The sequence below is a fragment of the Carassius gibelio genome, chromosome B12 (genome assembly GCF_023724105.1).
Source record: "Carassius gibelio isolate Cgi1373 ecotype wild population from Czech Republic chromosome B12, carGib1.2-hapl.c, whole genome shotgun sequence".
NCBI classification, from domain to species: Eukaryota; Metazoa; Chordata; class Actinopteri; order Cypriniformes; family Cyprinidae; genus Carassius; species Carassius gibelio.
This window is the reverse complement of record NC_068407.1, coordinates 14,420,180-14,448,100: the sequence shown is the minus strand read 5'-3', so window position 1 is coordinate 14,448,100 and position 27,921 is coordinate 14,420,180. Positions and strand designations below refer to the sequence as shown.

At 36.9% G+C, this 27,921-nt stretch overlaps 3 protein-coding genes across 7 annotated transcripts in view; 1 reads left to right on the top strand and 2 right to left on the bottom strand.

Moving 5' to 3' along the window:
• Positions 1–12,906, bottom strand: part of LOC127969374 (ubiquitin carboxyl-terminal hydrolase 42) — a 30,245-nt gene extending 17,339 nt beyond the window's left edge. For 3 of the 5 annotated variants that reach the window (XR_008156256.1, XM_052571264.1, XM_052571268.1), the window contains exons 1-13: positions 12,414–12,906; positions 10,514–10,758; positions 10,171–10,380; positions 9,973–10,083; positions 9,571–9,670; positions 9,363–9,430; positions 8,017–8,087; positions 7,835–7,917; positions 7,467–7,578; positions 3,759–3,899; positions 1,125–1,225; positions 763–916; positions 9–647 (exon numbers count right to left, since the gene is read on the bottom strand). Coding sequence is in view for 4 of the 5 variants with exons in the window: in XM_052571264.1 (XP_052427224.1) it covers positions 9–647; positions 763–916; positions 1,125–1,225; positions 3,759–3,899; positions 7,467–7,578; positions 7,835–7,917; positions 8,017–8,087; positions 9,363–9,430; positions 9,571–9,670; positions 9,973–10,083; positions 10,171–10,380; positions 10,514–10,748 (2,025 nt within the window). In the remaining variant the exon portion in view is untranslated. The other 2 variants (XM_052571266.1, XM_052571265.1) reach the window with 2 other exon arrangements.
• Positions 12,907–13,187: 281 nt separating this feature from the next.
• eif2ak1 (eukaryotic translation initiation factor 2-alpha kinase 1) lies at positions 13,188–22,321 on the bottom strand. The gene is given in 17 exon segments (XM_052571277.1): positions 13,188–13,478; positions 13,623–13,856; positions 13,965–14,044; positions 14,259–14,388; positions 15,307–15,413; positions 15,738–15,814; positions 15,816–15,844; positions 15,943–16,297; positions 16,384–16,444; positions 16,561–16,657; positions 16,763–16,843; positions 16,919–17,018; positions 17,541–17,578; positions 17,685–17,821; positions 19,979–20,146; positions 20,695–20,773; positions 22,205–22,321. Coding segments are annotated over 17 exon segments (1,896 nt in total). The 5' UTR covers positions 22,208–22,321; the 3' UTR covers positions 13,188–13,358.
• On the top strand, positions 22,302–27,921 carry rsph10b (radial spoke head 10 homolog B). Its single transcript, XM_052571275.1, has 18 exons — positions 22,302–22,561; positions 22,656–22,731; positions 23,223–23,291; positions 23,446–23,619; positions 23,708–23,793; positions 23,908–24,028; positions 24,133–24,309; positions 24,382–24,502; positions 24,644–24,771; positions 24,857–25,046; positions 25,153–25,246; positions 25,329–25,408; positions 25,537–25,682; positions 25,764–25,871; positions 25,938–26,066; positions 26,316–26,370; positions 27,354–27,504; positions 27,756–27,921. Exons 1-18 carry the CDS (start codon positions 22,302–22,304, stop codon positions 27,919–27,921), a joined length of 2,331 nt encoding a protein of 776 aa, XP_052427235.1.

Here is a 27,921-nt window from a genome sequence, read left to right as displayed (position 1 = left end):
GTGTGTACCTTATCAACATGATAAAAACCATTGGCTTTGGGAAGGCCATTTTGGGGTTTGTGGGCAGGTCCTGATCCATTTTCACGCATATGTAGCTCTGAAAAGCCATTAGATCCATTTGTCTTCAGGGTAAGCTGAGGCGGTGAACTGGAATTGTGGGACTGGGTGTCATCCTTTATCCCATTGGTTACCTTGGCAGCAAGATAAGGCTTAACTGATCCATTCTCCAAGGCTCCAGCCTCTTGGTCGGATTCCTCAGATGATTCCTGACCATAAGGAACCAAGAAAGAAGCTCGAGTGCAATTTCCATTGACCTGTGAGAAGCCTGAGGTAGACACTGAGGTACTGGAAGATGTGGGCTGAGGGTGAGAGGCTGAAGATAAAGAGCAGTTAGGGCTTGACTGGGTCTGAGTAGGTCTAATAGGTTTGTTCTGACTAATGGTAAAAGTCAACTTCGGTCTCTTGGATGAATCAGGAATGCCCATGGGCCGAACAAGTGAAGTAGAAGAGGATGCGGATGCGGATGCAGAAGACGACGTATGAGATAGGCCAGAGCCTAATTTGGTCACACCATAAAAACTTTTGTTGGGTTTGGAGCCACCATGGTGTTCCTTTGAAGAACCATTCCCGTTTATGAACAATGAGTTCTGCAAAGTACACAAAAAGTGAAAAGGTGAAGAGAAGAAGCACACCTAGCTTAGCTTTAAGGATAATTTGCTAAACTATAGTAATTTGTTTGAATGTGTTATTGTCTTGCAGTACCTTTAGCATATGAGGTGGCAGCTGAGGGCCAATGAAGGATGTGGAGGTGTACTGAGGCCCATTCATCTTGACTGGAATGGATGGTCGAGGAGATGATTGGCCTGGAGGATGACTCATCTGGGTAAAATAACTTCCATTTTTTGCATCAGAGGACCTAAATTTAATTAAAATAAGCATTTTACGGATGAGACTGACCCTTAGCACCAAAAGCACAAATTATTAGGGATGCACAGATAAGATTTTTGGGGCCAATACCGATTTTAACAGATTTGCAAATATCATGAGGCAGTCTGTATCGCGCATCGTGCATCCCTACAAAATATCCATTTAAGTCATGGGAAGTGAATTAAGACCTGATGTACCTGATGTAGAACAGCAAATAAGCTTGCTGATTAAGTACTGTCCTTATGTCACTGAGAGAAACCGATGAGTCGTTCATCTGATACCACTGCCCATTGCTAGCCTGAAATAGAGTATCAAATTAATCATATATTTAGATATGTGCCAGTATTCGGCAATGCGATATATCATGGTAATGAATATGCACAATATTGTTATCGTGGGCACTTCTAAATAACGTGAATAATTATATATTATAAAATACTCAGAATTTGGAAAGCAATTTAAGAACACTTTTCCCATCAACTGGTCAAAATGCCACCACTGTATACTGCTTGAAAGACCGTGTGCGCTCTGATGTAAACAAGCATGCATGAGAAGCACATAGGGTAACGTGAAAGACAGGCTGAATGAAAGCACATTCACTCTCTGACAGCAGATGGCACTAAACTGCAGAAAATGCAGCCCTTATCCTAAAATCCCCATAAGTAAAGCAGCTGCTCTTTTTTCTAAAACGTATTAAAATATATTTGTGGATTTGCTGTGTTGTTCATTACATAAGACTATTTATTTTCAAACTTTAAAAAAAAAATATCTGGGCCTATATTCATAAAGATTCTAAGAATCCTCTCAGAAAACTCTCAATTTAGCTTAAAAACTTTTACGTAGGAGTCTTCGCTTAAGAACGATTCGGGATCGATCTGAGAGCAACTCTGAGTAAGGAAAAGACAAAAACTTTCATCTTAGTGAGGAGGCGGGGTTGACCCCGTTGCCATGTATGACACAATCTTTTGAAGACTGTGATTGGTTGGTTGTCCAAGAAGGAAAAAAAAGAGTGATTTTAAGTATAGGGTCTATTCTAATTCTCACTTTAAATTTACATGTGTAATTTTTCCTATTTGACCGTTCTCTTTCTCTCTCTCTCTCTCTCTCACACACACACACACACACACACACATATGTGTGTATACAAGTCATTTTTTTATTTACCATGCTTTTAATTTCCTATAAGGTATTTGATTGGCTTAGAATGATAAAAATAGTTTCACTCTTTCCAATTACAGTGATTGAAGTGGCGGTTTGAATGTTGGTTTTAATGTATCAAACATGGAATCAAAACCAAGAAGGGCCAGAAAGCCAAACTGGACAGAGGAACGGGGTTTACTATTAGCCAAGTTAGTGGATGAACACAAGGCCATTCTTAAAGGAAAATTCGGGCCGGGTGTCACAGCAAGGGACAAGAAGCAGACATGGGAGCGTATAGCACAAACTATTAACGGTTCATTCCCCCTGCTTGTGTGAACCTATAAGCCTGCTATATTCATAAATGCAGTTTTTTGAGCATGCAAGGTGGGAATGTCCAGTGGAAACGAAATGAACTGCGACACAATAAGATGTTCTGAAAGTGCTGTAATTGTTTGTGACAGACCCAAGTCATCATATTGCATTTTCCCAGTTGCCAAATATCGTAATGTAGTGATTACTTTAATTTCTGGTGCTATGGCATTTCTGTGCTGTGTCGGAGATGTTAGCACATCTCTAATAAGATCAGTCACAAACATGATCTCTGCACGATCTAGGCAAGGCAAGTTTATTTATATAGCACATTTTGTACACAATGGTAATGCAAAGTGCTTTACATAAAAGTAAAATAATCATGAAGAAAAATAATAACAAAAATAAAACAAGCAATTTTAAAACTTTTAAAATGATTAAAACATTTACTTAAAATGAATTTAAAAACAGTTAGAAAATGTGATAGACACTATCTAATCTATAGCGTCTTATTAACTCGCTGTCATCCATTGTCTGCAACACATTTCTTCTGCCTCTTCGTCTTTCTGCCATTTTCTCTTCTGCTAAAGAAACTCTTAAGCCTCTTAAAAGTCCTCGTCTGTGCTCCTAACAAGTTTGACCTTAAGACCTCTTTTAAGGGTTAAGATGCTTTCTGAATTACTTTTTTCTTTACTAGGATTTTTTCTTTAATTTTAAGAGTAAGCGCCCACATTTCTAAGAATTTTCTTAGAATTTTGTCACTAGGAGCTACTTCTTGCATTAAGATTTTTATGAATACGGGCCCTGGACTACAACATACCCTAGATATTAGGGAATTCATTAGTTAACAAACTGACAATGAAAAATTTATCTGAAAGTACATTAATCTTAGGTATTCCGATATATAACACATTAAAATCAAAAGTTGCAACTGTGTCAATTAATGAGCTAACATGAACTAAAAGTTGTATATATTTTTTTTTAACAAAGATTAATAACTTTTTGCAAATGTAAATATTTCTCATTATGTAAGTATTAAGGCTATTAAAGCATTAAGGCTAACTAATGAGATCTTATTGTACCTATTGGTCTTGATAGTTCTTTTGCACTTTAATCTGTGTAAAACTAAGCATTTTACATTTTTCTATATTGCTTTATTGCATAGTTATTTGTGTTATAAGAAAAAAAAAGTTATTAAATCTTTTATCCTGTATTATGACAGGATTATATATTATTTTTTACTACATTTCAGTACCATGATAATACCGTATACCGTAATAAAGATCGCAACAAGAAAATTTGATACCGGCATATACCTACATGCATATATTATGTTATAAGCACATAATAAAGAGGATGCAGGTCTGTATTTGATGACTTACCTTAATGTAGCAGTAATAGTGTCCAGCATGGCAACTGAAGCCAGAGTGAACCAGCACAGCATACAGAGCATAGATCTGTGGATCCCCATGAGACTGAGACATGAATGGTCGCAAATCTAGATACTCTGTGTATCTCACATCCTGTGAAGGATTAAGAATCATCATATTTAAGGCTGTCAAAATTAATGCATTAACTGATGACATTTCAATGCTATTAAAAATTTAATACATTTAATCACATTGACCTTGCCCTATTACAGGTCGTACAACAAGACAACATCTCAAAAATATGAATGATTAAAGCTGTCACACCTAGGTAGTGTTGTGAAAAGACCCAGTACTTCGGTACCAAGTCTGTACTAAAAAAAAAAAATGAACATGTAACGGTACCAGGTTTTTTCCCAAGTACCGATGGCACGGAGTACTCTGTCAGCCCGGTTCTTGATGCGCTATCCGAAAGGTGTGCAGATCAAAATAACAAAACTCTTTAAAAGACAGACATCCAGATCAAATAAAAGAGTTCAAGCAGGTAACGCAAGTTTCATTGCGTTTCCCATACATTGATTTTTTTTGTGGCGGTCCACCACAATATAAAAAATGACTGCAGCAAATAGATTTTCCAAAAGGCTTTGACTTCGTTGAATAAATATGAGCGCTGCATGAGTCAAAGTCGAAACCTGGAGCGGGTGGTTTTATATCCCTGTATTTCTGAAGGAAACCAACAATCTTCTGAAAATTACGGATGTCATTTTCATTTGATCTTGCCTTTAATGCCCGAGCAGCATTTATGAGCGGAGCGCTTATTTGATTACAGCCTATCTCTCCCACTCTACAACGATGCGCTACACATGGCGTTTTAAAAACCAGATATTTTATTTATAGTTCGATTACGGATATTTCAGGTATATTTTCAAATATCGAATAAAAAGTGACATCCCTAATATATATGCCACCACAAAGTGTGCAAGTCTGTGGGAAACAACGCTTCTGTTATGAATACTATTCAATATTTTAATTTGAATGTCGGATTGAAATGAACGCTGTTATTAGAGTAGTAAATCATTAGCATAAGTCCAACTAACACTTATATAATGAGCATTAGAAGTTTATTTATTATTTAAAGCTCATATTACTTTTATTAGGGTTAAAAAATAAATAAATAAATAAAAACACAGAAGGACATGATGATAGTGATATGATGTGCTTTTTGCCGCTCTGTATTTGGAGTCTTTAGTATCATAATTTAGCAAATTGAAAGATAATAGCTTTTTTTCCATTTTTATCAATCATGTTGCTGCATCATTAAACTGCTATACAATTAAAATAAATGTCTTAATTTATACAGTAGTCAACATTTGAAGTGGATCAAAAAAAAGTTAAAGTTAAGTTGTCCTAAGACAAGAACGGGTATTGTTTTAGGACAACTTTGATTAAACATTTAGATACACCTGAAGTGTTGCCTACTAAGGTTGTGCCAATAGACGATAGTATCGTGCATCGACGATAGTCAGAGGTATCGAGGTAAGCTAATTTCTCTGTCGAAAATCAAGATGATATTAGGCTCGTTCTCATATTAATGTATTAGATTATAATAATAATAACTATTATTATTATTTGGCAGCCTATTATAATTCTGCAAAGAAACTGCCCAGCTATTTCACTTCAGCACAGCATTTCTCACACACTATAATGTGAAGCATGCAAAACACAGTTTTGGCCATTATAAAGTCTCCATCCACAAACAGACGTACATCGTCTGCATATATAAGGTATTTCATTGCACTTTAATAAGTAATCTGAACGGCGTATGTGTGTGCAATATTTTAAACGAGCCCTCACTAACTGAGTTTAAAGGGGGGGTGAAATGCTATTTCATGCATACTGAGTTTTTTACACTGTTAAAGAGTTGGATTCCTATGCTAAACATGGACAAAGTTTCAAAAATTAAGTTGTACGTTTAAAGGAGTATTTTTGTTCCCAAAATACTCCTTCCGGTTTGTCACAAGTTTCGGAAAGTTTTTTTCGAGTATGGCTCTGTGTGACGTTAGATGGAGCGGAATTTCCTTATATGGTCTTAAGGCACTTCTGCCGGAAGAGCGCGCGCTCCCGTATAGCGAGGCTGAGCAGCACAGACATTTCACTGATCAGAGCGATTCACTGATCAGAGCGAGAGCGTCCCGAAAAGTCACAAAAGAAGTGTGTTTTTGGTTGCCAGGGCAAGACAACCCTGCACAGATTACCAAAAAAAAAAACAGCATTAAGGGACCAGTGGATGGAGTTTATTTTTACAGAGCATCAACGGAGTTGTGCAAGTGTTTTTGTTTGTTCCCTGCATTTCGAAGATGCTTGTTCACAAGGCCCAGTTTGACGACGGATTTGCGTATCATTTATTTCTTAAGGATGATGCAATCCCAAGGAAAAAGGGTCACGATCGTGTGTTGGAACCGCAGGCGGTGAGTAAAACTGCTTCAAATATCTCTGCCTCCTTGTTAGTGCGTCCCCTCCCATGCCGGAGACCCGGGTTCGAGCCCCGCTCAGAGCGAGTCGTTGCTGCTGCTGCTTTAGTTCAGTTTCAGCCTCTGGATCTGATTCTGGATCATAAATAAACGGCTGAATCTGACTGTAAGCCATAGTTTGTTTTGGATGATGGGTTTTCCCTCACGGTAATGTCACAGCTTCCAAACACTCTCAAAGCAAAAACCTATTCCCGCTCGTGATTCTTTAGCTCCGCCCACACATCACGCCTCCAGCCGGTCGTGTTTTTCCGGGAAAAATTGGTACAGACTATCTTTCTCTTATGAATATAATTAAACTAAAAGACTTTTTGGATTTATGAAGGATGCAGTACTACTCTATATGTACTCAAGATTAACAGGATATTGAGTGAAAATGAGCATTTCACCCCCCCTTTAATGCCAAACTTATGTTAGAATGCATCTCATTCTTCTTTCTGTGGCGGTGCGTCAGGTTCGTAATGAGCGCTCGGTCCAGAGCGCTGTATGACTAATGCATCAGTTCAGTTCAACTTTACTTTAAATATATGTACTTACCTGTTTGGAATAGATTAAACGTGTTTGTTAATGTCCAATATTAGTATTAACCTGTTGGACTTTAAATGAAATCTACTACTGATTTTCAACGTTGACTTGTTTTGCAGAACATTTAGACTGACTGTGATAACTTCCTTGTGGAAAAAAAACTGAGTAATATAGATCAATATCATAATCAGTAGATACTATGAGTATTGGGTATTGAATCGGAATCAGTTATGAAAAAGTGGTATCAAGCCAGCCCTAGTCACATCAGTTTGTCCAGGATTTTAAGCCCTATTCGGACGGGACTAGTATAAATACAAATATATCAAACATCCACGCGGTAAGAGCATCTACGGTAATTCACGTTGGCCAAAATACACAAGGAAACGCGTTGTGAAATAAAATATCACCGGCAATCATAGACATTCGCATTCGGACGGGATTAGTTTTCTCAGAGGATCACTGAGTTTGTTGAAAAACAGTAGGTAATTTGCTCTGGAATTATCACAGAGGTTGTGTGAGAAAAACAGACGTGGCAGATTCGGATGGGATTAAAATCACCAAGTACGTCTGTGAAACACAGATTTCTCTAATGACCCCCTGTAAAACTAGTCCCGTCCGAATAGGGCTTTAGCAAGCTATAAAATTTTATCTTATGAACTATGCAGTTTACCTTCGTAATTTTTCCTCCACTGAAGTTGGTAAACCGCTTCAATGAGATGGTGAGAACATTAGAACTGCGATGAACGGTGAATCTCTTTGAGGCGGTAACCATTTTCTTACATCTGCCAAGACAAAAGAATATTACTATAAACTTGAGTGAAAGTGAAAATATAAAGATAAAAATTCCACATGGACACATGATTTGGTCTCTAAATGCACTATTCTATTTAGAAGAAATTAAAGTCTCAAAGTTACAACTGAAAAAAGGCCCTTGTCAAGAGTGGTTAATACATGACTTCAAATGTATGGAAACTGTACACATAAACATTTAATTTGGGTAATACAATGATGTGGTGTTAATATGCATGGATAACTTACTTGGAGCATTTATAAGCATTGTCCCCATCAAGTTGCTCAGGCTTAACAAATTGCTCAAAAGCCTTACTGAGTGTCTGAGCAGTCTGCAAATAAACATTCAAAAAAATTATCACTATTGTAGCCTCGTTAAAATTACTTGCTTCAGCTGTAAAATAAATTTATGTCAAGAAAACATCCGTCACCTTTATCTCCAGTGAAATATCCAGGAATGGGTCAAAAGTATCAGAAACTGCTTTGCAATTCAAACATTTGACTGTGAAAAAGAAATGTGGATTACTGTACCAACAGATGTATCTGAAGCACAGATTAAATATTCCATCAATGCAAAAATTCTATAAAACATACATAAATTATTAGGGCTGGTAAGCGATTAATTTTTTTTTAATCTAATAACAAGATGTGGTGATTAATCTAATTAATCGCACATCAAATTTGGAGAAATTACTCTGAAAAGATTATTTAAAGTCACTGTTGTGCAAAGCATCAAACAGAGATTACAAGAAATAGGTTCAGCAAGAAATATTTTGTTTGTTAAAATTACATATACTCTTTTGGACCATGTGAGTAAATGATGACAGAATTGTCATTTTTGGTTGGGTGAACTATAACTTTAATAATTGATTTTCTTAATTTATTATTATTATTATTATAACTATGAAAATATTAAATTATTTATTTAATGAAATGATACCTTAAATAATAAAAATGGCAGTAGGTGCTGGCAAATCTCTTAATGATTAAGTCATCAAATAATTCAAATGGCTGATTCATTCAGGAGTGAAGTAAAGCGTTCTTTATAAACTTGTGCTTTAGAATCACCCCTGCGGTACTTTGATGTCATACAATGATCGGTCTGTGCAGCGCCACTTAAAAATCAACGTGACTATGGCCAATGGTTCAACGTGCCAAATGATTCACTCAATTCATTCAAAATGTGGATTAAGCAATGAAATGCCGCTGTGGGTTGCCTCAGAGATTAACCGTTCTGATTTGTCTTTATATTTTGGTTGGCAAAATTGAGCAAAACAGACAATACTGTGTATAAAATAACACTATTAACTTCTTAATGAACTGATGAATAAGATGAGTTTCACATTTACACTCGTGTGATATTGCACCTACATCTTGTGTGATATTTCTTAACCATGTGATGTAAATATGAGACAAACTTTCAAACAGGGTAATTTTGCCCCATATCTTGAATTTTAGGGATACTCTCTAGGCTCCATCATGCAGTAAGTTGTTGCCCTGCTCATATTAGTCATCAATCACCTATGAAATGGCAGATGATCCACATAGGTCTGGGGTGGGGCAAGTGCATTATACGTGTTAACAATTTTAACGCCGCATTATTTTTCTCCATGATTAATCAATCTAATTAACGCGTTAAATTACCAGCCATATAAATTATAAAATAAATCAAAAATCAACTAAATTTTAATGTGTCTTTATAGACAATATGTGCAATTCAAAAAGAATAAGATTAACCTTAACCCAAATCTAAACAAACACAAATCTTATGACCTACCTCTGGATCTCAGATAACCCCCAAATATCTGATGCACAAAAGTGGTTGCCTGAGTTTGCCTGTCCAATCTGACAATTAATCAAAATAATGAAGTATTAGACTAGATAAAAGTATGCAGTCATTACAGTTAACGCACCGAGGAATGCATTTATTTAATGCCTTATAATGCTAGTAAACTGGCAAACAAAACTGTATTGTGGGAACTCACTTGTTTCCAGGCAGGCAGGACTTTTGCATAGCATCCACTGTGTACCTCAAGAACTCATGAGCATCTTCTTGACTTCCAAATCTGAAATGCTTTCCAATCCCTGAGGATAAGAACAAAAGATTAATGGTACATGTTATAAATAACTGTCATCCTGGACCATTCTTTATTGCTCAACTCCAGCACAAAAAAAAAAAAACTGTGGCTGTGTTGCTTGTTTTTATACAAACGTCAAGGTTTAACCTTAATAATTATCTTGTCAAAACCCTCAACACTTATCTAGCACTAAAAGACTAAAAGTGTTTATGTAGCACTTGAGTGTCATATTACTAGTATAGTGGGGAACATTTTAATTTTGCCACATGATTTTAAAAGCAAATTTTACAGCTTAAACTGAGCACTCACGTTTTAGCTCATTAAGCACATTGATAGGCTTAATGACATTTCCAGAGTTGGCGAACACTTGGATGATGTGATTTTGCATGGTACACATCATGCAAAACCCAGGCTCATGACCTGCATTTAAAGAGGATGAATATACATTGTTAGAACAAAACCATGTCAAGAATTATGTGCAATGTTGCAAAAATCTTGCACACTTACATGTTTTGGAATGCTCTCTGGTCAGCATGTAGTTGGCAAGGGGAGCCGTATAGGTCAGACACTGCAGGGTAGAGTTCAGGAAACATGTGTTGCCCAGGTTATGGAGACCTGCTCCAACGCGGTGGCCCTGGTTCCATTTCAAACAAAGCCGTTCTGGGGAAAACAGGACTTTCTGAGGCAGAGCAATGCCATCCCCACTGGTCATGACCACTGTATGGTTCAAAAAAGAAAAACAGACATATATTACACAAACAATACAATATTTAAATTAAAGATAAAAGATGTACTTTAAAAGTGATGATACAACAACCTTTAAACATCAATGGTAAAGAAAAGCACTCGCCTTGCTCTCTGGGCCTTTCGACTTGAAGCGCTGCGTTATTACTACCGTTCACTCCAATGGTCGGGGCCATACAGGCAGTCTTGGCCCCTGAAACCTCAGTGGCAGATGGGCCAACACTCCAGCTCGAGCTACTGCTCTCCATATCTCTGGAGGAGAAAGGTGTCAGGGAGCTGGAGTGCTTGCACCGCACTGACTCCAGGTCAGATTTCTCTGGAGGTTTGTCAACTATGGTCATTATTCATTTTCTGTGGAAAAACAGATGTGTGTGTCAACTCAATCATGTTTGACAAAACAGACAGACAGATTTTTACTTTGCATGTGAAGTGGTTTTAAAGGCACAGGTTCAGGTAAAGCTAGTCTTAGTGTCAAATGCAACAGGTACATGAGAAGTAAGCAAAACTCTAGCACAGTGGTTCTTAAACCTATCCAGGAGTACCCCTTGCCCTGCACATTTTTTAAGTCTCCCTCAATAATCACACCTGATTCAACCCATCAGCTCATCAGTGCGTCAGACATACAAAACTTGCAGTGCTTGGGATACTTCATGGAGACGATTGAGAGCCCCTGCCCTAGTACTAAGTTGTTTACTCCTCAGATGCGAAGATGTCTATAGTGTAAATTGTCTCTGACTTCCCCTTCCTCTAATAAATTATATACAGTTTTAAACACAAAGAGATATATTCATTAACAATGTCGCAACAAAGTATTTAGCTAAACGGCTCGGAACAGTAACAAACATCAATCGCTGCTAATCTAAAAACCACATACCTTCATAAAAAGATATAACCAGATAACTTCGGAGCAAGTAAATACAGTATAAAAAGAATAACTCTCTCTAATAAAGCGTCTAAGAAGACCGTTGACGTTACGTTAAATGCCCGAGTAGACATCGCGCCAAAGTGAAAGTACAACAAATATAAGTGAACGTTGAACTCCAAACATACTAGTCTACCCTTAATGACCCAAAACAACATTTAAAATGATACTCATTTCTTTCATTGTGAACGGCCGACTAAGATTTGATCGAATAAGCTAAATATGTGTTGGTGTAACTGTTATTAGCCGCTGTGTATTGATCTATTGAACTGAGCGCTAGCAGTAGCATGGGCCCGTGGCCTCGGGTACTTCACGATAGCTATTAGTTTGCAGTGAACTGTCACACCAACACGTTCCTCAATAAAACTACAGCAAATGTGGATTCCTTCGATTAGATCGTCAGTCCTAACACTAAAATACAGATCAACAACTACAGAGGCGGTTCTGTGTGTGTTTTTGCACGAGGAAATGGTCCTGTAGTACACACTCCCTCCGCCAAGTGTTATCTAGCGTGCTCGGCTAAAGGCTTCGCGTGCGAGATAGGCCTCTGCCGCTCGTTATTTATAAACGAAACACTATTAATACGTGTATTTTAGTGTTATTAAAAGAATGCGAAATACTTGTCAATTAAATTTAACTGGTTAGCCACCTTTTTGTTGGCGCGAGAAGTTAGGACTGATTTAAAGAGCACTGTGCTGTTGCTACAAACGCCATGGTAACGGCGAACGTAACAATACAGAAGGAGCGCTGCACGAACACGGTCACGCACTTCGTGAACCCGGTCTTGTGATTCAGAAAGATGTTGATATATGTGGTGTGTCTCTTCACAAACATAAACAAGACAACAGTACTAAGTCTAATTAGCCAAATTTCGATTTTAATCGAAAACATGTAGAAAGGAGGGGCACGGTCTCTGAAATTCACCGGTGCCTTGGACGAGAAGCCAACGCCGCCGAAAGACTCATTGCGAAACCCGGTGTTTTCAATTTCGTACCACACAATTAACGCAAACCACACAACATGCGCTCTCCAAAAATCACCTGCAGCAATCATAGGTGACATTTAAATCAAACAATTGACGTACCTGTACATTTTTGATTAATTTAAATGAGTTCATCCATTCTAAAATCCAAAGAGCGCCCGGCGGTGAACAATGACGTAGTTTCCCTACGGATCCATCCGGGTACTTTCGTAATGTCAGCCAACCCAATGTTGTGTGGATGTGGCCTTATTGAACGTGTCCGTCAAGGCAGTTAAATGTCTTTGTTGATGTCAATTCGTCAACCAAGAAAGAATCGCTTTTACAATAACGATTTAAATAGTTTCCGTGGATACATTCAGGGTATTGTTTCGTACATATTTCTGTAGAAGCGTTTGGTAGTGGGTATTGGTGGATCGTACGGTAGGTTGTGGCAGCTCGGTGCCCACTATGAACATTATTATTTTTTCTTATGTAAATTTCATTGTGTTATTACTAATTATAACTTTAAACTGTGCGGCTTCAGTATCATAGATTGCGTCATTATCATGAATATTAAAAATACCAGGGTCACTGATACGGTTACGACAATTATCATAGTGATATGATAATTAAATTTAAAATGTAATTAAGTCATCGTAAGTATTATTTTTTTCATTACATATTTGTATCACATATTTTTGCAGTAACGTTAACATGTCATTAGTCTATATATATCCTGCTAAAATAAGTTTTGCAGCTTTATTTATGACCTTCGGATATTATTCATTTTCATGATAATTGAGCAATAATTATGAACATTAAGAATACTGTTGAGGTACTATTTACTTTTGAGGTAATATTTACTCTGCTTTAAAGAGTCAGATAAATGGAGACTAATGCAACATTGGCATGGGACTTTACTTTACAAACCTCTTGTCAAGTTAAATATGGCACTCTTTTATATACATACAAGCAAAGCAGACATCAAACATAGAACCATCTCCAAACAACAATTCACATAATGTACATATATTGAGCACTTATGGCAGTTCAAAAGAGTTACTATTATTATATCTTTTCTGGACTGTGTATTGCATTTTGAGAGATCCGTAGTTCACTGATCTGTCTCTTGAGCTGAACAATTTCCTGTTCTTGTTCATCAATCTTGCATTTCAAACTGTGAATAACCTAAAATAAAGAAAACAAAGTTAAATGTTTATTTATTTTATTTTATTTTTTAAAGCAGCAAAAGTAACTAAAATGTGAATATACATGGACATTTCTTTCCATTTTGGGGGTAATAAAAAAAAAACCCATTAGAGCCACACATACCATGTCATTGGTGCTCAAGAGGTCACTCTGAAGTAACTGAGACGCACTTGGTCGCATTGAAGGATCAGTGCTGGTCAGTAGTGTGATATACGTGGCCAAAAGTGGCCAGTTTTTGGACAGCACATTTGGGATCTTTCCCTGTCGTAGTTCTCCAAGTGTGTGCACACGCTCCATCTCAGTCCCAAATGGCTGGAATAACTCAAATGCAATCACTCCTATGCTGTACAGATCTGACTGTACAAATGAAACAAACACTGAGCTTATGTGCCACACACTGAAGTACAGCCCCCTCAAAATGTAGACTTTAGATTATAATAGTTTGTTACTTTACAGTTTCCTAACCTTTGAATCATAGTGGGAACCCTCAAGTTGTTCTGGAGAAGCATAAACAAAAGTTCCTACTCCACTAGTGTGAGCAGAGTCTAGTGTGAAAAGTGCAAGGAGAAATTAGGCCATGTCGCATTAAATCACTGCTGGCACCTACTGTTTCCTGACAATAAATCTGCAGTACTTTTGCAACAAATGGGAAAATTATAATAATCAAAGCAAAGATGTATTTATAAATTTTTTTAGTTCAAAATTTGTAATATCTAAAATAACTGTTGTTTACTGTTATGAATACAGAAGAGGTCTCACCTGTGTTTACACCTGCTTGAGAGCTGGAGGGCAGCTGCTCATGTTCATCCATTATTAAGTTCCGGCAAGCCAATCCAAAATCCCCGATCTTCACATGACACTCGGGTCCATGAAGGAAAATGTTTCTCGGCTGTAAATAAATATGCATTTTAACTTGCAACAAACGGACACTAAAAGCATTTTTATTTTTATTGTATTACTACACAAATAGAACATCCACAGTAATAAATATCCCAAATTATTTTGTTAAGCAGTTTTAACATATTAATTACATAAGAATCATTACATTTGTTTTGGAATTTCATAGGGAACTATGTGTTCTTGCCTTTTGGTTATAAAAAAATGTGCGCAGATCCAAGTGGTATTCAGGATATATTAATATTATATAGATTAAAAATATTTCTGAGAAAGAAATTCATGCTTATAAGACAAAGTATTCAGAAGGGATGCGTGAGAAATACTGTTTTAGCTTACAGTTACAAACAGATAAATAGTTGGTTTATAAAGGACAATAACAGTGTTTGTCAAAGTGACTATCCGCAACTAATTTTTTTTTGAAATAGTTGGGTCTGTTGAATGCCATGCTGGCTGTCACGAACTGACAAGAGGCCACTAAATGTATCAGTAAATAGAATAAAGAAATTGTCATGGGTACTTTTTTTTTAAGTTATATTTTTTGGGCTTTTTATTCCATTATTATTCAGTCAGGACAGTAGAGAAATGAAAGGGAAGCATTGGGTTGAGCTAGGGGAGTGGGATTGACATATTAACAAAGAAATGGTTGAAATGGTATAGTACAAGCCATTTGCCTACTAAATTTTGTCACAGACATCAACAAGCTCACTACCTCGGGAGAAAGATTATCTGTTGCTTTGCAAAAGTCCAACCTACTTTGCAAATTGTTTTGGCACACCAGCCTAATATCTGTTATCAAAACACTAGGCCTCCTCCCATGTAGAACAATTCATATACAGTTCCAAGCAGATATGTACTGGATATATCTGTGGTGAACAAAACCAATGCAAACCATCAAAATAAATTCACGTACCTTAAGGTCTCTATGCATAATACCACAGGAATGAATGTACTCCACTCCTTCAAGTATTTTCTTTAAAATTTTCAATGTGTATTCAGAGTCAATTGACTCACAAGGATCTGTGGATCAATGTATTGATTAAAAATTGCTAAAATAATCCAACAATACAATTATATGCTGTGACTGAATGTTAAAAAAAATTATGCTTGTATGTCCAAAAAATTCTAGAGATTAGTTTTTCTTGTCTTTCCTGTTCAGCTAATGTGTCATCCAACGCAAAAACAGGAAAAGGGTGTATATAAGTGACTTCTAAACTTACTATATAAATGTTATATAAAGGAAGGGAATCTGAGCAATTTATAAGACATACTTCCAAAAAAAACCCTTATTTAATGGCATTTAAAGAAAGAAGTGCAAACTCCTTATGAATCAAGTGATCTTACCTACTGACATCAAGAGTCCCTCTGTGATCCTTGAGTTTCTTTCCTGTATCCAGTCTTTCAAAGATCGCTCACACAGCTTGTATATAAAGCATTAAGTGGAACTGAACCTGTAGACAGAAACCAGAAAAACTGATGAAACACATAAAACATTACAAAATAATTATTTCTCCTTTAAATGAATTGCAGGTTTTAATGAACCACATACCTCGTGTGCCTTTGTTTCAGACCATTCGGGAGCATCCATATCAATGGAAGAGTTATTGTTCAGTTCCAGTCTGTTTTGACTGAGGTCATCCTCTGACAGCGTTGAGCTGTCCCATTTAGCTACAGGGCATTTGTTTACCGTAGCACGAGGCTTTCCCAGAAACACGCATGGAACAAAGTTTTGTTGGTTGCGGACATTTTTGGGGCAAACAGCATGTCCCATCTCTTCTTTTGAAGTTGAGGGTTTCACTGAGAGGTTCTCTAATGCAACCTGATTTTCTTTGACTTCTGTTTGTTCAGAATGTTCAAAAACAATGGACGATCCATTGCTGCTGTTAGTGCTTTCCTGTGTGCACCTGAAGCAAGAAACATTTTTATATGCTATTGTGAACATGTTACAATTGGTTAAATGTGTTGGGAAAAAATGTCCAAACCATCTTACCCATCTTTCTGTAAAGGTTTCTCTAATGCTGCAAATGTTTGTGAAACAAGAGATTTTGGATCTAGTGAGAAAAACAGAAAACTGTACATGCTTGTATAATTTTTTTATGCTTCAGAAAATACTGAATAAAAGCAAAGCATGATTCAAATGGATATATCTGCAAAACAGTACAAATACTTTTCACTGCAGGCTGAACATGCTCCATCCATGCTGTGTGATATCCAACAATATTGGGATGCTGGAGACTGGAGAGCACTTTAACCTCTCTAAGAACCTGAGAGGAGATAAAAACAGAAGCAATAAGGTATATTATCTCTAAATCATATAGATTTGGTGGGTAAATTGCTACTATAATAACTGAATCTGTGACATACTTTACCTTCACGCAGTCATCTCTTGTTACTTTCTTGATGAGAATTTTTTTTACTGCATATTCCTGACCATCAAGCTTGTTTGTGACCTAAAACAGTGTGCACCTTTCAAAGTCAAGTTTTAAGTATATTTGGAGTACAATATGATCATAACATCTTCTTACCTTAAACACTTTGCCATAGGATCCTTTACCCAGTGTTGCAATTTCTTCAAATTCACTAAGGTATCGGGATGTCTGTGCTTGGAAAAGACCATCTTTGGTTCTAGAATAGTAGTGTATCTTGATTATTTTAAATTTTAATGTACTGTATACGACCATTCAGAAGTTTTGGGTCAGTAAGACTTTTATTCAGCATATTTATACATAAGTGGCATTAAAAACATTTATGATGTTACAAATGATAATTTCTATTTCAAATAAATGCTGTTCTTTTGATTTAAAAAATATATATTTCATAATTAAACAAAATTCTAAATTTACACAAAAATATTAAGAAGCACATTTGATGTTTTTAACATTGATATATTTTTTGAGCACCAAATCATCTCATTAGAATGATTTCTAAAGGATCATGTGATACTGAAGACTAGAGTAATGGCTGCTGAAAACAGGATTAAATTACATTTTAAAACATTAATGTACAAATAAATGCAGCCTTTGTGGCTATAAGTGATTCTTTCCAAAACAATTTAAAAAATCAGATCCAATTTGACCCAAAGCCTTTGAACAGTACTGGATTACAAAGCGATGTACGTGGAGCTGCTACAAGTGTAAAAGTTTTCACCTTAGGTTCTGGCCTTCTGTACTCAAGTATCTATGTTCCTGCAGAATCCAAAAGATAACCAGTTATTTTGTTTTTGTTCATGAAAGCAACAGATGGATAGAATTCATTAAAAAATGAAATCGATGATGAATTCTTTTAGATTACCTGGGGGAATAGTGATGAGCTGGCCGCATGCAGGAGCTCTGTGAATGCCCGGTTATGCTGCAGTCTCACCGTACTAAACTCATCACTGATAGCGAGTGGAGACAGGAGGTTCATGGCAGCTAAACGCTGGCCTATCACTGTAACAGATAGTATTCAAGAAAACAAAATTTACATTTTTTCTGAATTACTAAAACAAATTTCATTTTATCAAAACCTTAAACACAAATACTAATGTGAGTGTGTGTGTATGTGTATAGGAGGACTTCATCTATGTTGCAGGCAGGCAATGAAAAAAAAAAAACTTCTGATGTGGCAAATGCAGCCTTCACAAAACAGCATGTCTATGTCACCACAGGCCAGTTTTTTCACCCTAACTTTGTAATTCTACAGAATATATTTTCCACTCTTCTTTTGTTGTTCTTTTGAACTTTCCAACTGATTATGGTAGCCACAGAGAGTCTGCTCAAATTGGTTTGACTCTTTGTGCTCCCTCTGTCATTCCAAGCAAAAGAACATGCTCTACTACAGTAGCTCTAATTTCATCTGAAAAAACTGTTTGCATTATTTTCCACATAATTTACCTTATTACAATACCTCTCTCCCCAGCCTGGTTCAAATGGCTTGATTAGTTCTGGGTTTGATGAAGGCCCACCATCCGAAAAGTGTTGTGATTGGTTAGCTGTCCCAAGTGTGTTATGATTGGCGAACTGCTTAGCTTTTAGTACTGCTGCACCCCTTGCCAAAGCAGCAAGTTCCATTTTCTCCGATATAGCTAAGACATGCTAATGCAAGACATATTAGAGTGGTAAATTATTGTTTTATTATTTAAATATAAATCACGTTTTAGATACGATGTCTACAACTACTTAAAAATAACTTCATTAAAGGGGGGGTGGAATGCTATTTCATGCATAGTGAGTTTTTTACACTGTTAAAGAGTTGGATTCCCATGCTAAACATGGACAAAGTTTCAAAAATTAAGTTGTACGTTTGAAGGTTTGTCACAAGTTTCGGAAAGTTTTTTTCGAGTATGGGTCTGTGTGACGTTAGATGGAGCAGAATTTCCTTATATGGGTCCTAAGGGCACTTCTCCCAGAAGAGCGCACGCTACCGTTGAGCAGAGCAGAGACATTCACTGATCAGAGCGAGAGACCAAAATGTCACAAAAGAAGTGTGTTTTTGGTTTCCAAGGCAAGACAACCCTGCACAGATTACCAAAAAAAAAAAAACAGCATTAAGGGACCAGTGGATGGAGTTTATTTTTACAGAGCATCAGTGTTTTTGTTTGTTCCCTGCATTTCGAAGATGCTTGTTTTACAAACAAGGCCCAGTTTGACGACGGATTTGCACATCGTTTTTTTCTTAAGGATGATGCAATCCCAACGAAAAAGGGTCACGATCGTGTGTTGGAACCGCAGGCGGTGAGTAAAACTGCTTCAAATATCTCTATCTGCGCGTAAGCACATCAAGTAAACAACATGCGATGTTGTCATCAAACTGCACTTTCCACATGTACACCTTAAAAAAAAAAAAAAGACGACATAAAGTGGAACTTAGTCATTTTCCAAAACCGCTAAGCAAATATATACAGTTTCAATACATACTACATAGAGACGTCCTACTGTAGTCATTGCTGCTGCTGCTCTTGTTAAATTTCAGCCTCTGGATCTGATTCTGGATCATAAATATATGCTGAATCTGACTGTTAGCCATGGTTTGCTTTGGATGATGTTTTTTTCCTCACGGCAATGTCACAGCTCCCAGACGCGCTCAATGCAAAAGCCTACTCGCGCTCGTGATACTTTAGCTCCTCCCACACGTCACGTCCCCAGCCGCTTGTGTTTTTCCGGGAAAAAATGGTACAGACTATCTTTCTCTTATAAATATAATAAAACTAAAGACTTTTTGGAGTTATGAAGGATGCAGTACTACTCTATAGGTACTCAAGATTAACAGGATATTGAGTGGAAACGAGCATTTCACCCCCCCCCCCTTTACCATGTACAAATAAGTGCAATGGTAATATGTATTATATTTATTGTTATTTAAGTCTAACATTATAACATGAATTACAGACCATAGTCTCATAATTGAAGTGTAAATTCTGCAGATTACATCACTGTCCAGTACTGATAAACTCAACCAAGCATTCTAAGGGGCCGTTCACATATCCCGCCTAAAAACGATTTATTTGACAAATTGGTTTTGGCTATTGAGAATTTGGTTCAGAGTCTTAGCAAATGTGAAAAACTGTAGGACAAATAACAGAAATATTAGTATCAGTATCAACCTACCCTTAAACAGCATGCGTGAGCGTGTAGGATCATGCTCGTAAACAAAACACAAGTGTTCCAGTAGAGATCCCAGCAGCAGTTGGTTCGGAATGACAGAGGCAAATTCCTGGATCGATGGATACTGTCTCCCCGCCAGCAACACTTCACAGTTATTGTCTGAGTCTGAGGCTGCATAAAAAGGTGAATACTAGCCTATTATGTTTGACTATTTTTGTATATCAAATCCACAAAACAAACAAAAACTAACCAAACTGAATCTAAAACGACTTGGACCGGAGATCACTTACCTTCTGCAATAACTTTGGCAATTAAAGCCATAATGTCATTCTCCTCTGACTCCATTTACTGTAGACACCAAGCTTTTATGGTACTCACTTAACAGCTGAGCAAACAGAAATATACCAATGCTGCATCTTGGGTGTACAGTAGGGGTGGGTAGCGTCTAAGTAACTTATCAGCTTGAAACATTTTCAAGATACCCCCCACACCCCTAAAAAGTCCCACAGAAGAAATATTAGGGAGGAGGGACATCTTAAAGTGCATTAATTCAATGTAATTGTTTGGACATACTACTTTGACAGATTGTACACATGATATTTAAGGTCATAACATACAAAAAGAGTTATTAACATTAAAATTGTCTTATAAACCCAAATTCATGCCATGGCTACAATCATGAAGGAAAGGGGCTGCACATAATATTGCAGTGGACTCACTGTCAAACTGAACGTCCTCCTCCGTATCTGTCAGGCTGAATATCCCTCCTCTTGGTCCTCTGCCTTGAGAGGACAGGCCCTGTCGGACATAAAAGCTACGGCTGTTAACAGTAGAAACTATACTTCTACTCGAACTTTCTTCTGCCATGACTCTCTCTGCTGTGTGAAACATGACGTTTTGGTAACAGACACTTCTGTTCATTCCATCCAGTAGTTCCATTCAGGATTGCCGTAGTTGAATAAAATAAAAATAAAAAACAGCCCCTTTAATTTGGCAAACCCCACTTACAAGATCTAAAACTGGCCGAATAAAAATATGACTAGACCGACAGTAACATGCCATGTTTCTACGGACAGGAGTTAGGAAGTATCTCAAAATTACTATCATTTGATGGGATAAACAACTCGTGACGAATCTAAACATCGATTAATCATCTTATGTATTGATTGCAGGGTTTTTATTTTACATGCTTTTCTCTCCAAAAATAACAAAGGTTTAAAGAAATTACATTTACAATGCTGTTGTGTCATTTTCTGCTAATACTAGATGTTAACTTTTTACACAGTCCCTACTCGAAACAACGCGCAAGATGATGAAACTCCTGTCAAAATTATTTTCCAAACCGGTTCTAACCTACTTGTCTACTATTTATCGGTTTTATCCAAATAAATAACTGCAAGGTAGAACAGAATATGTGATTGAGCTGTTGCTTGTTTGTGTTGTTGTCTTGCACGGTTTGTTAATGTGTGTCTGTTTACCCACGTGACGCTTGGCACTGTCCTGGACACCAGTGAAATGAAGAAACTTGTGCTTCATCTACCACGAGACACCTTGCTAATCTGGATATGGTTTCTAGGGACTGAAGCAACTGTTTTCATTTTTTCTTTTTTTTTTCTTCAGTTTTTTTCTAATGTCTGTCAAACGCTATTGTTTTAATAAAGTATTTTATTATTTGTATATCTTTTATAATAAAGAACGTTTTTCATTGCATAATGTCACATTTTTCACAATGTATTTATTATTTCTTGAAAGTGAGTAGATTCCAAATCCATAACCTCAATTGCATGTGTTTAACAGAATATAAAAAACATATTGAATAATTGATCCAAAGGGATTAGTTTTAGTACAAAAATAAAAATGGTCATGGTTTACACACCCTTCATTCCAAACCTGTATGACTTTTTATTTTTGAGAAATATAAAAGACATTTGAGAAAGATATTATTTTGGTCGATACAATGTAAGTTCTCAAAAATGGTTTGGTTACAAGCATTCTTAAAAATATACCTTTGCTTGTTGCACAGAAGTCATTGGAACGACAAAAAGGTGTTTAAATATTAGCAGATTGTTAATTGATTGAACTGTCCTTTTAAATGTGCCTGTACAAAAGCTGCTTTTCATAAAACTATTATGATAAATAATTATTAATATTTTGTCCACATTATGTTTTAATATTTGCATTCAGCAGGTTCTCGTAATAATTTTAACAAGTCTGACTTGCCGTACTTACCATTCCATAGCAACCGATAGCGTGTTACTATGTACACTCCACTGGGATTCCAGCTAGGCGGTGTATTAGTGAATACTTCAACCTTTCTGCACCAACGATGGCTAAAGGATACAAGATAAAAAGCTCTAACCGATCTACACCAGAACCAACGTTTAGTAAAGTGTTAGAAGAGTCCTCCACGTCCAGTTTGCTGTCGGAGTCCGTCGCAGAGCCTGTCGATGTACAAAACTCACCGAGTTCCACTGTGTGTTCCGCATCTGCCGAATCTCTAACGTTACCCACCAATGACCATCAACAGAACCACGAGCATGATCAGTGCCGTAAAGTTCCCATTCTTCATCATATAATCGTGGAAAGGTTCGACACGCATTCTTGCAAAAATGATAACACCCCGATTTGTTGACTAATACTGTTTAAGTTATAGTGTTTGTTGTTTATCTCTTGTTCTCAGATATGAGGGTGATAAGAGTGGAGACATGTTTCATGGAGAAGGTGTCGCTTATTTTCAAGGTGGCCACATTTACAAGGTGACTGATGAACGATGGGACTAAACTTTAGAACCTGGGTCCCCAGCATAAATCGAATTAAAATATCATTTATTCAAAGAAAATGATAACTTTCATTGACTTAAACTACTAATGTTACATTATAGTTTACCCAACAGATGTTTAAATGTTTAAATAGAAGCTATAAATGTATGTGAATGTTTGAAAATGTAAGTTGTATACTTTTATACATTCTTTATTAACCCCTTAAATGTACACTTTAATGGAATTATAATTTATTTGTATATGACTTTTCATTGTAAAGATAAACTATGAATAACTACTGTTTGATATGTAAGTACATAGTAAGTTAGTTATAGAAAATAAAAACTTTTTTGTTTTGTTTTGTATTTCATTCTTGCTGATAAAATACACTTTCTTGTTATTGGTTTACTCAAATGTCCAACTACAGACCCTGGTTGAAAAAAAAAAAGTATTTTATTAACTGATTTCAAACATTTTGCGATCTTCAGGGTAGTTTTTCACACGGGTTAATGCATGGCCATGGTGAATATATCTGGTCAGACGGTTTAAAGTATCAGGTATGTAAAAAGTTAACACAGGCCACTAAGTTGTGCTTCATCCTCATGTCAACTTTGAAAAAAGCCACATAATACCCCAGTGTTTTTATTTACACGTACACTTTCTGGAGTTTCACCAGTAATTAAATATATTACCTCCTGTTGCATTTGACAGGGTGATTTCAAATTAAATGTTCCTATGGGAAATGGGATTTACTCCTGGCTGGATGGCAGCAGTTATGAAGGAGAGGTACACAAAGGTGTGCGTCATGGTTTTGGAGTTTATAAATGTGCCAAAACCTCTACTGTGTACAGAGGTCAGTGGTATCTGGGTAAAAGACAGGGGCAGGTATGTACATACACACATCCATCGTCTCAACATTCCACACATGTATTTAATAATACATATCTTTACTGGTGTCCTGTGATGGTTACAGGGGGTCATGTACTATAACCAAGCAGCCACATCATGGTACAGGGGAGAATGGGTGAACAATTGCAGAGAGGGTTGGGGAACGCGATGGTATGTGATATTAATGCACATTTTTTTCCCTTTTAAAAAATACTTTCAAATGAAGTTTTTAATTAAGCTCTGCTCAATATCTCCTTACAAACTACAATTCTTCTTTCACTAAAGTTACCCATCTGGAAATGTATATGAGGGACAATGGAGGAACAGTGTTCGGCATGGAGAGGGAACAATGAGATGGGTTCAGTTGGATCAGCAATATAGTGGGCAGTGGGTAAACGGCATCCAGGTCTGTTTAACTTTGCCCATTTTTTAAGGGTTGTTCCCTATACTATGTCTGATTTCATATAATTTTGTACTGAAATTCTAGCAGGTGTTTCTTATTTAATGTAGGATGGAAAAGGAACGCACACATGGTTACGTAAAAGAGTTCCGTGCTCTCAGTACCCTCGTATGAACGAGTACACCGGGGAATTCGTTCAGGGCCAGCGTCATGGTCAAGGACAGTTCTTTTATGCCAGTGGGGCTGTGTATTGTGGAGAGTGGAATCGTGACAAAAAACATGGACAGGTAAACCATCTTTCAAATGATGAAGATCTGAGATGGTTTTGTGATTCCAACACTGCAGGCGGTCTTTTGCAGGGGAGGTACACTTTTGAAAATGGACGGGTTTATGAAGGGGAGTTTATTAAGGACTGCATGGCTGAATTTCCTGCCTTCACTCCTGGCCTAAGTGGAATTACGACTCCTTTTCCAGATGAGAGTAAGTATTATTCATGGACAGAAGCAAAAAATATATTATTAGCTCTCCGGAATTCTTGATTCTGATTAGTTTAATAAAGGCTACCTAAGTTTTAGGTTTATGTCCTTCTTTAATCTAACAGTGTTTGTCTCTGTACATTAGATGATTCATCAAACAGAGCTTCACAGTCAAGCACAAGCTCCTCGCCGCTTGGATCTGACATGGTTTTAAACATTCAAGCCCTGTTAAGTAGATTACCGGAGGCCCAAAGAGATCAAGAACTTAAACAGGTGTTTGTCCTATTTTGAGGTGAATCCTAAGGTACATCCAGAGCCAACTCTGTGTTTAAGCACTATTTTATTTACATCTGTCTAGGTTGAATTTGCGGTAGTGCGACACATTGGTTTGTTAAGGGAAATATACAGCTTCTACAGCTGCCTTGGACATGAGCAGTCTTCAGACAAAATATTCCCACTGACACACCTGCAGTTCTCTCGCTTTCTCATGGACTGTAAAGTTCACACGCATGGAATCACAGTAGCGCAGCTGGATCGTCTTATCAATGGTAATGCCTTCGAGCAGAAGAATGTGAAGTGATGATGCTTTTCTTTTGACAAAAAATCTATTAGACATAATGAAAAGTTTTGCTTGTTGTCATCGTCTGAATTCAGATGAGGTTCGTTCTCCTTTTGCTGCCATTCTACCGAGAGAGTGCATCAGCTATATTATCATTGTAGCATATCATATTTGCCATAAAGATATCGAGTGAGTACATTCATACCGTAATAAAAAGTTGAGTTTTTTTATATGCTTTCATCAAGTCACAAATTACTTTGTCATGTTTTAGATCCTCTAACAACATACTCGCAGCATGTTTTTCGAAGCTCATGAGGCAGGACATCATTCCCAATGCGAAACACGTAAAAGGTAGATAGATAAACACTGCAGATAATACATTTTATGTATAATTTATAAACTCTAATACATGTTGTAATTAATACTTAATATATTATTTATTATTACAATGGTCAATATACAAACACACATTTTTTTAGGGCCTCTGTTCTGCCATCCTGTCCATGCTGCGGTAGCATATAACTACTCAAACAGATGCTGGGAAATTTATAAGGCTATGTGTAAAGCCAGTTCAATCCAGTCTGGCACAATCTTGACTGTAAGGCAGTTTGTCTGGATGCTTAAGGTATGAGCCTCTTACTCCGATGTAGTTTCAGCTTACTAAGAATTATTCCTACATTATTCTTATGCATAGTTCTGTTCACAGGACCTCTGTCTGTATGACAGTGAGCTAACGGTGTCTAAAGTGTTAGAGGTCCTCTCTGTGGACAGTCCTGCAATTTGTGATGGAACCTACAGCAACCTGGACCTGGAGGTCAGTAGCTGATGGTATTTGGTTGATGATGTTTTGATTTTAGTTGATAAATGATTTTGGTTGTAGATGAGCTTTCTGGAGTTTTTTGAGGCATTGTTGGGCTGTGCTGAGGTGAAAGGCCAAAGAGTCCAAATAGATGTTGAGAGTCAGATTGAGACAAATCATCAGGAGGACATGGTTCTGAGTTCACTCCAGGTCTGTGCCACCTCGTCTTACTGTTCTTGTTCACTAAATTATAGTTACATAATTTAAATAGATTTTTTCTTGTTACTTTTAAGAAATAAATCTTCAGTTTCTAGCATTATCTCCCGTGTTGACATTACAAAGTCTTTTGATATTTGTAGCTATGACTCCAGTCTCCCATTAAATGGATCATTATCTCAAGGTTTAATGCTAACCAGACTTGTCTCCAATAAGGCATTCTCATCTTTTGAAATGTTTCAGTCATCACCATGCGAGGAGACAGAACAAAGCCAAAGTCCTGTGGTTGCTTTCAAAGGTTTGACTTCACAAATACAATTCTTGATGGTCAGTCTTGTTACTGTATCAGTGCTTCTCAACTAGGAGGCCTCAGCAAACTTCCAAAAGGGACTCAAGATGATTTTAAATGATATAAAATAACACAAAACAAGCATTGAAACAAAAATCAAGATATTTTTTTATTTTCATTTATCCCCCTCAACAAATGTTGTTCCCTCTGAAGAAGTAGCGTTCTCACTGCCTTGGAAAACTTGGATTTATGAGGTAGCCTGATTTTAAAAGTGTCATTTCTAGATCTGGAAGTGTCACGTAAATATAAAGTTAGTGTGAAACTGAATTTTTTTTTTTTTTTAGTTCAAATATATTTGAATTTGAGGGGTGGTGTTGGCACAGAGGATAAGTCACATGTCTTTGGTGTGATCGACCCGGCTTCGAATCCACTGTGAGACACCAATGTGTCCCTGAGCAAGACACTTAACCCCTAGTTGCTCCAGAGGCGTGCGACCTCTGACATGTATAGCAATTGTAAGTCGCTTTGGATAAAAGTGTCAGCTAAATGAATAAATGTAAATGAATTTGTAAAAAAAAAAAAAAAATCCTATAAATCATGAACTACTAGAAGAGAGATATAAATGAATTGGTTAAAGAGTAGAAGCCTAAAGAACATTCCACTCCTAAAAGTTTTGAAAGGTTACTATAATTTTTTTTTTTATTCTTTATAATCATTTCCTTTTTTTCTCTCTAAATAATTACACTGAAACTGGAAGATTATTATTTATAAAAAAAAAAAAAATAAATAAATAATGAGGGGGCCTGGAGAACCACTACACTTTATTGATAATCCTTTATCATGTGTAAAGTAACTACATTACTACAGGTCTAGATAGTCTCAGATTACTTTAATATAGTTATACTGACATTAGTACTTCATATACTTCCACAAATAGTATGCTTCTCCATCTCTGATTTATGACTAATAGTGGGGTAATTTCATATCCTCAGATTCTGAACTGAAGGGCTGGATGCAGAAAACACAGCAGTTCTTCACACAGATATTTTTCCCTGCATATGAGCACAGTGTGCAGCTACAGGAGGAGAGATTCAGGCTCAGAGAAAAGAAGAGAATTTCTCTTGCAGAGGCTGACAATGCAAGGTATTTAAAAATGAGTGCTTGCCCTGATTCTAAGAAACGTTCTAATACACACAGCACCAACAGATGCTGGAAAACATTTGTCTGATCAGTGTGTTGGTCTGAACTTGTTTTTACATATTAAACATACTGAATAGGCATTTATTGTGTTGTGGAATGTCTGAGATGTGATATAATATACTCCGTCGTCTGTTGGTGTAATGTGGATGGCCTTTTGAAGCCCATTTAATCATGAACAAAATGACTTTTTCCAGATATATAGAACCGCTGGAGATGGAGGAAAAACAAGACGACGGTAACGGAGAGGTTCCAAACAGTGATGTTAACTGCTCATCTTCTACCCCCATGACCTCTGTGACCTCCACCACATCTGTCATTTCAAAGCAGTCAGTCACCAGTGGTAGTAAGAAAAACAAGTAA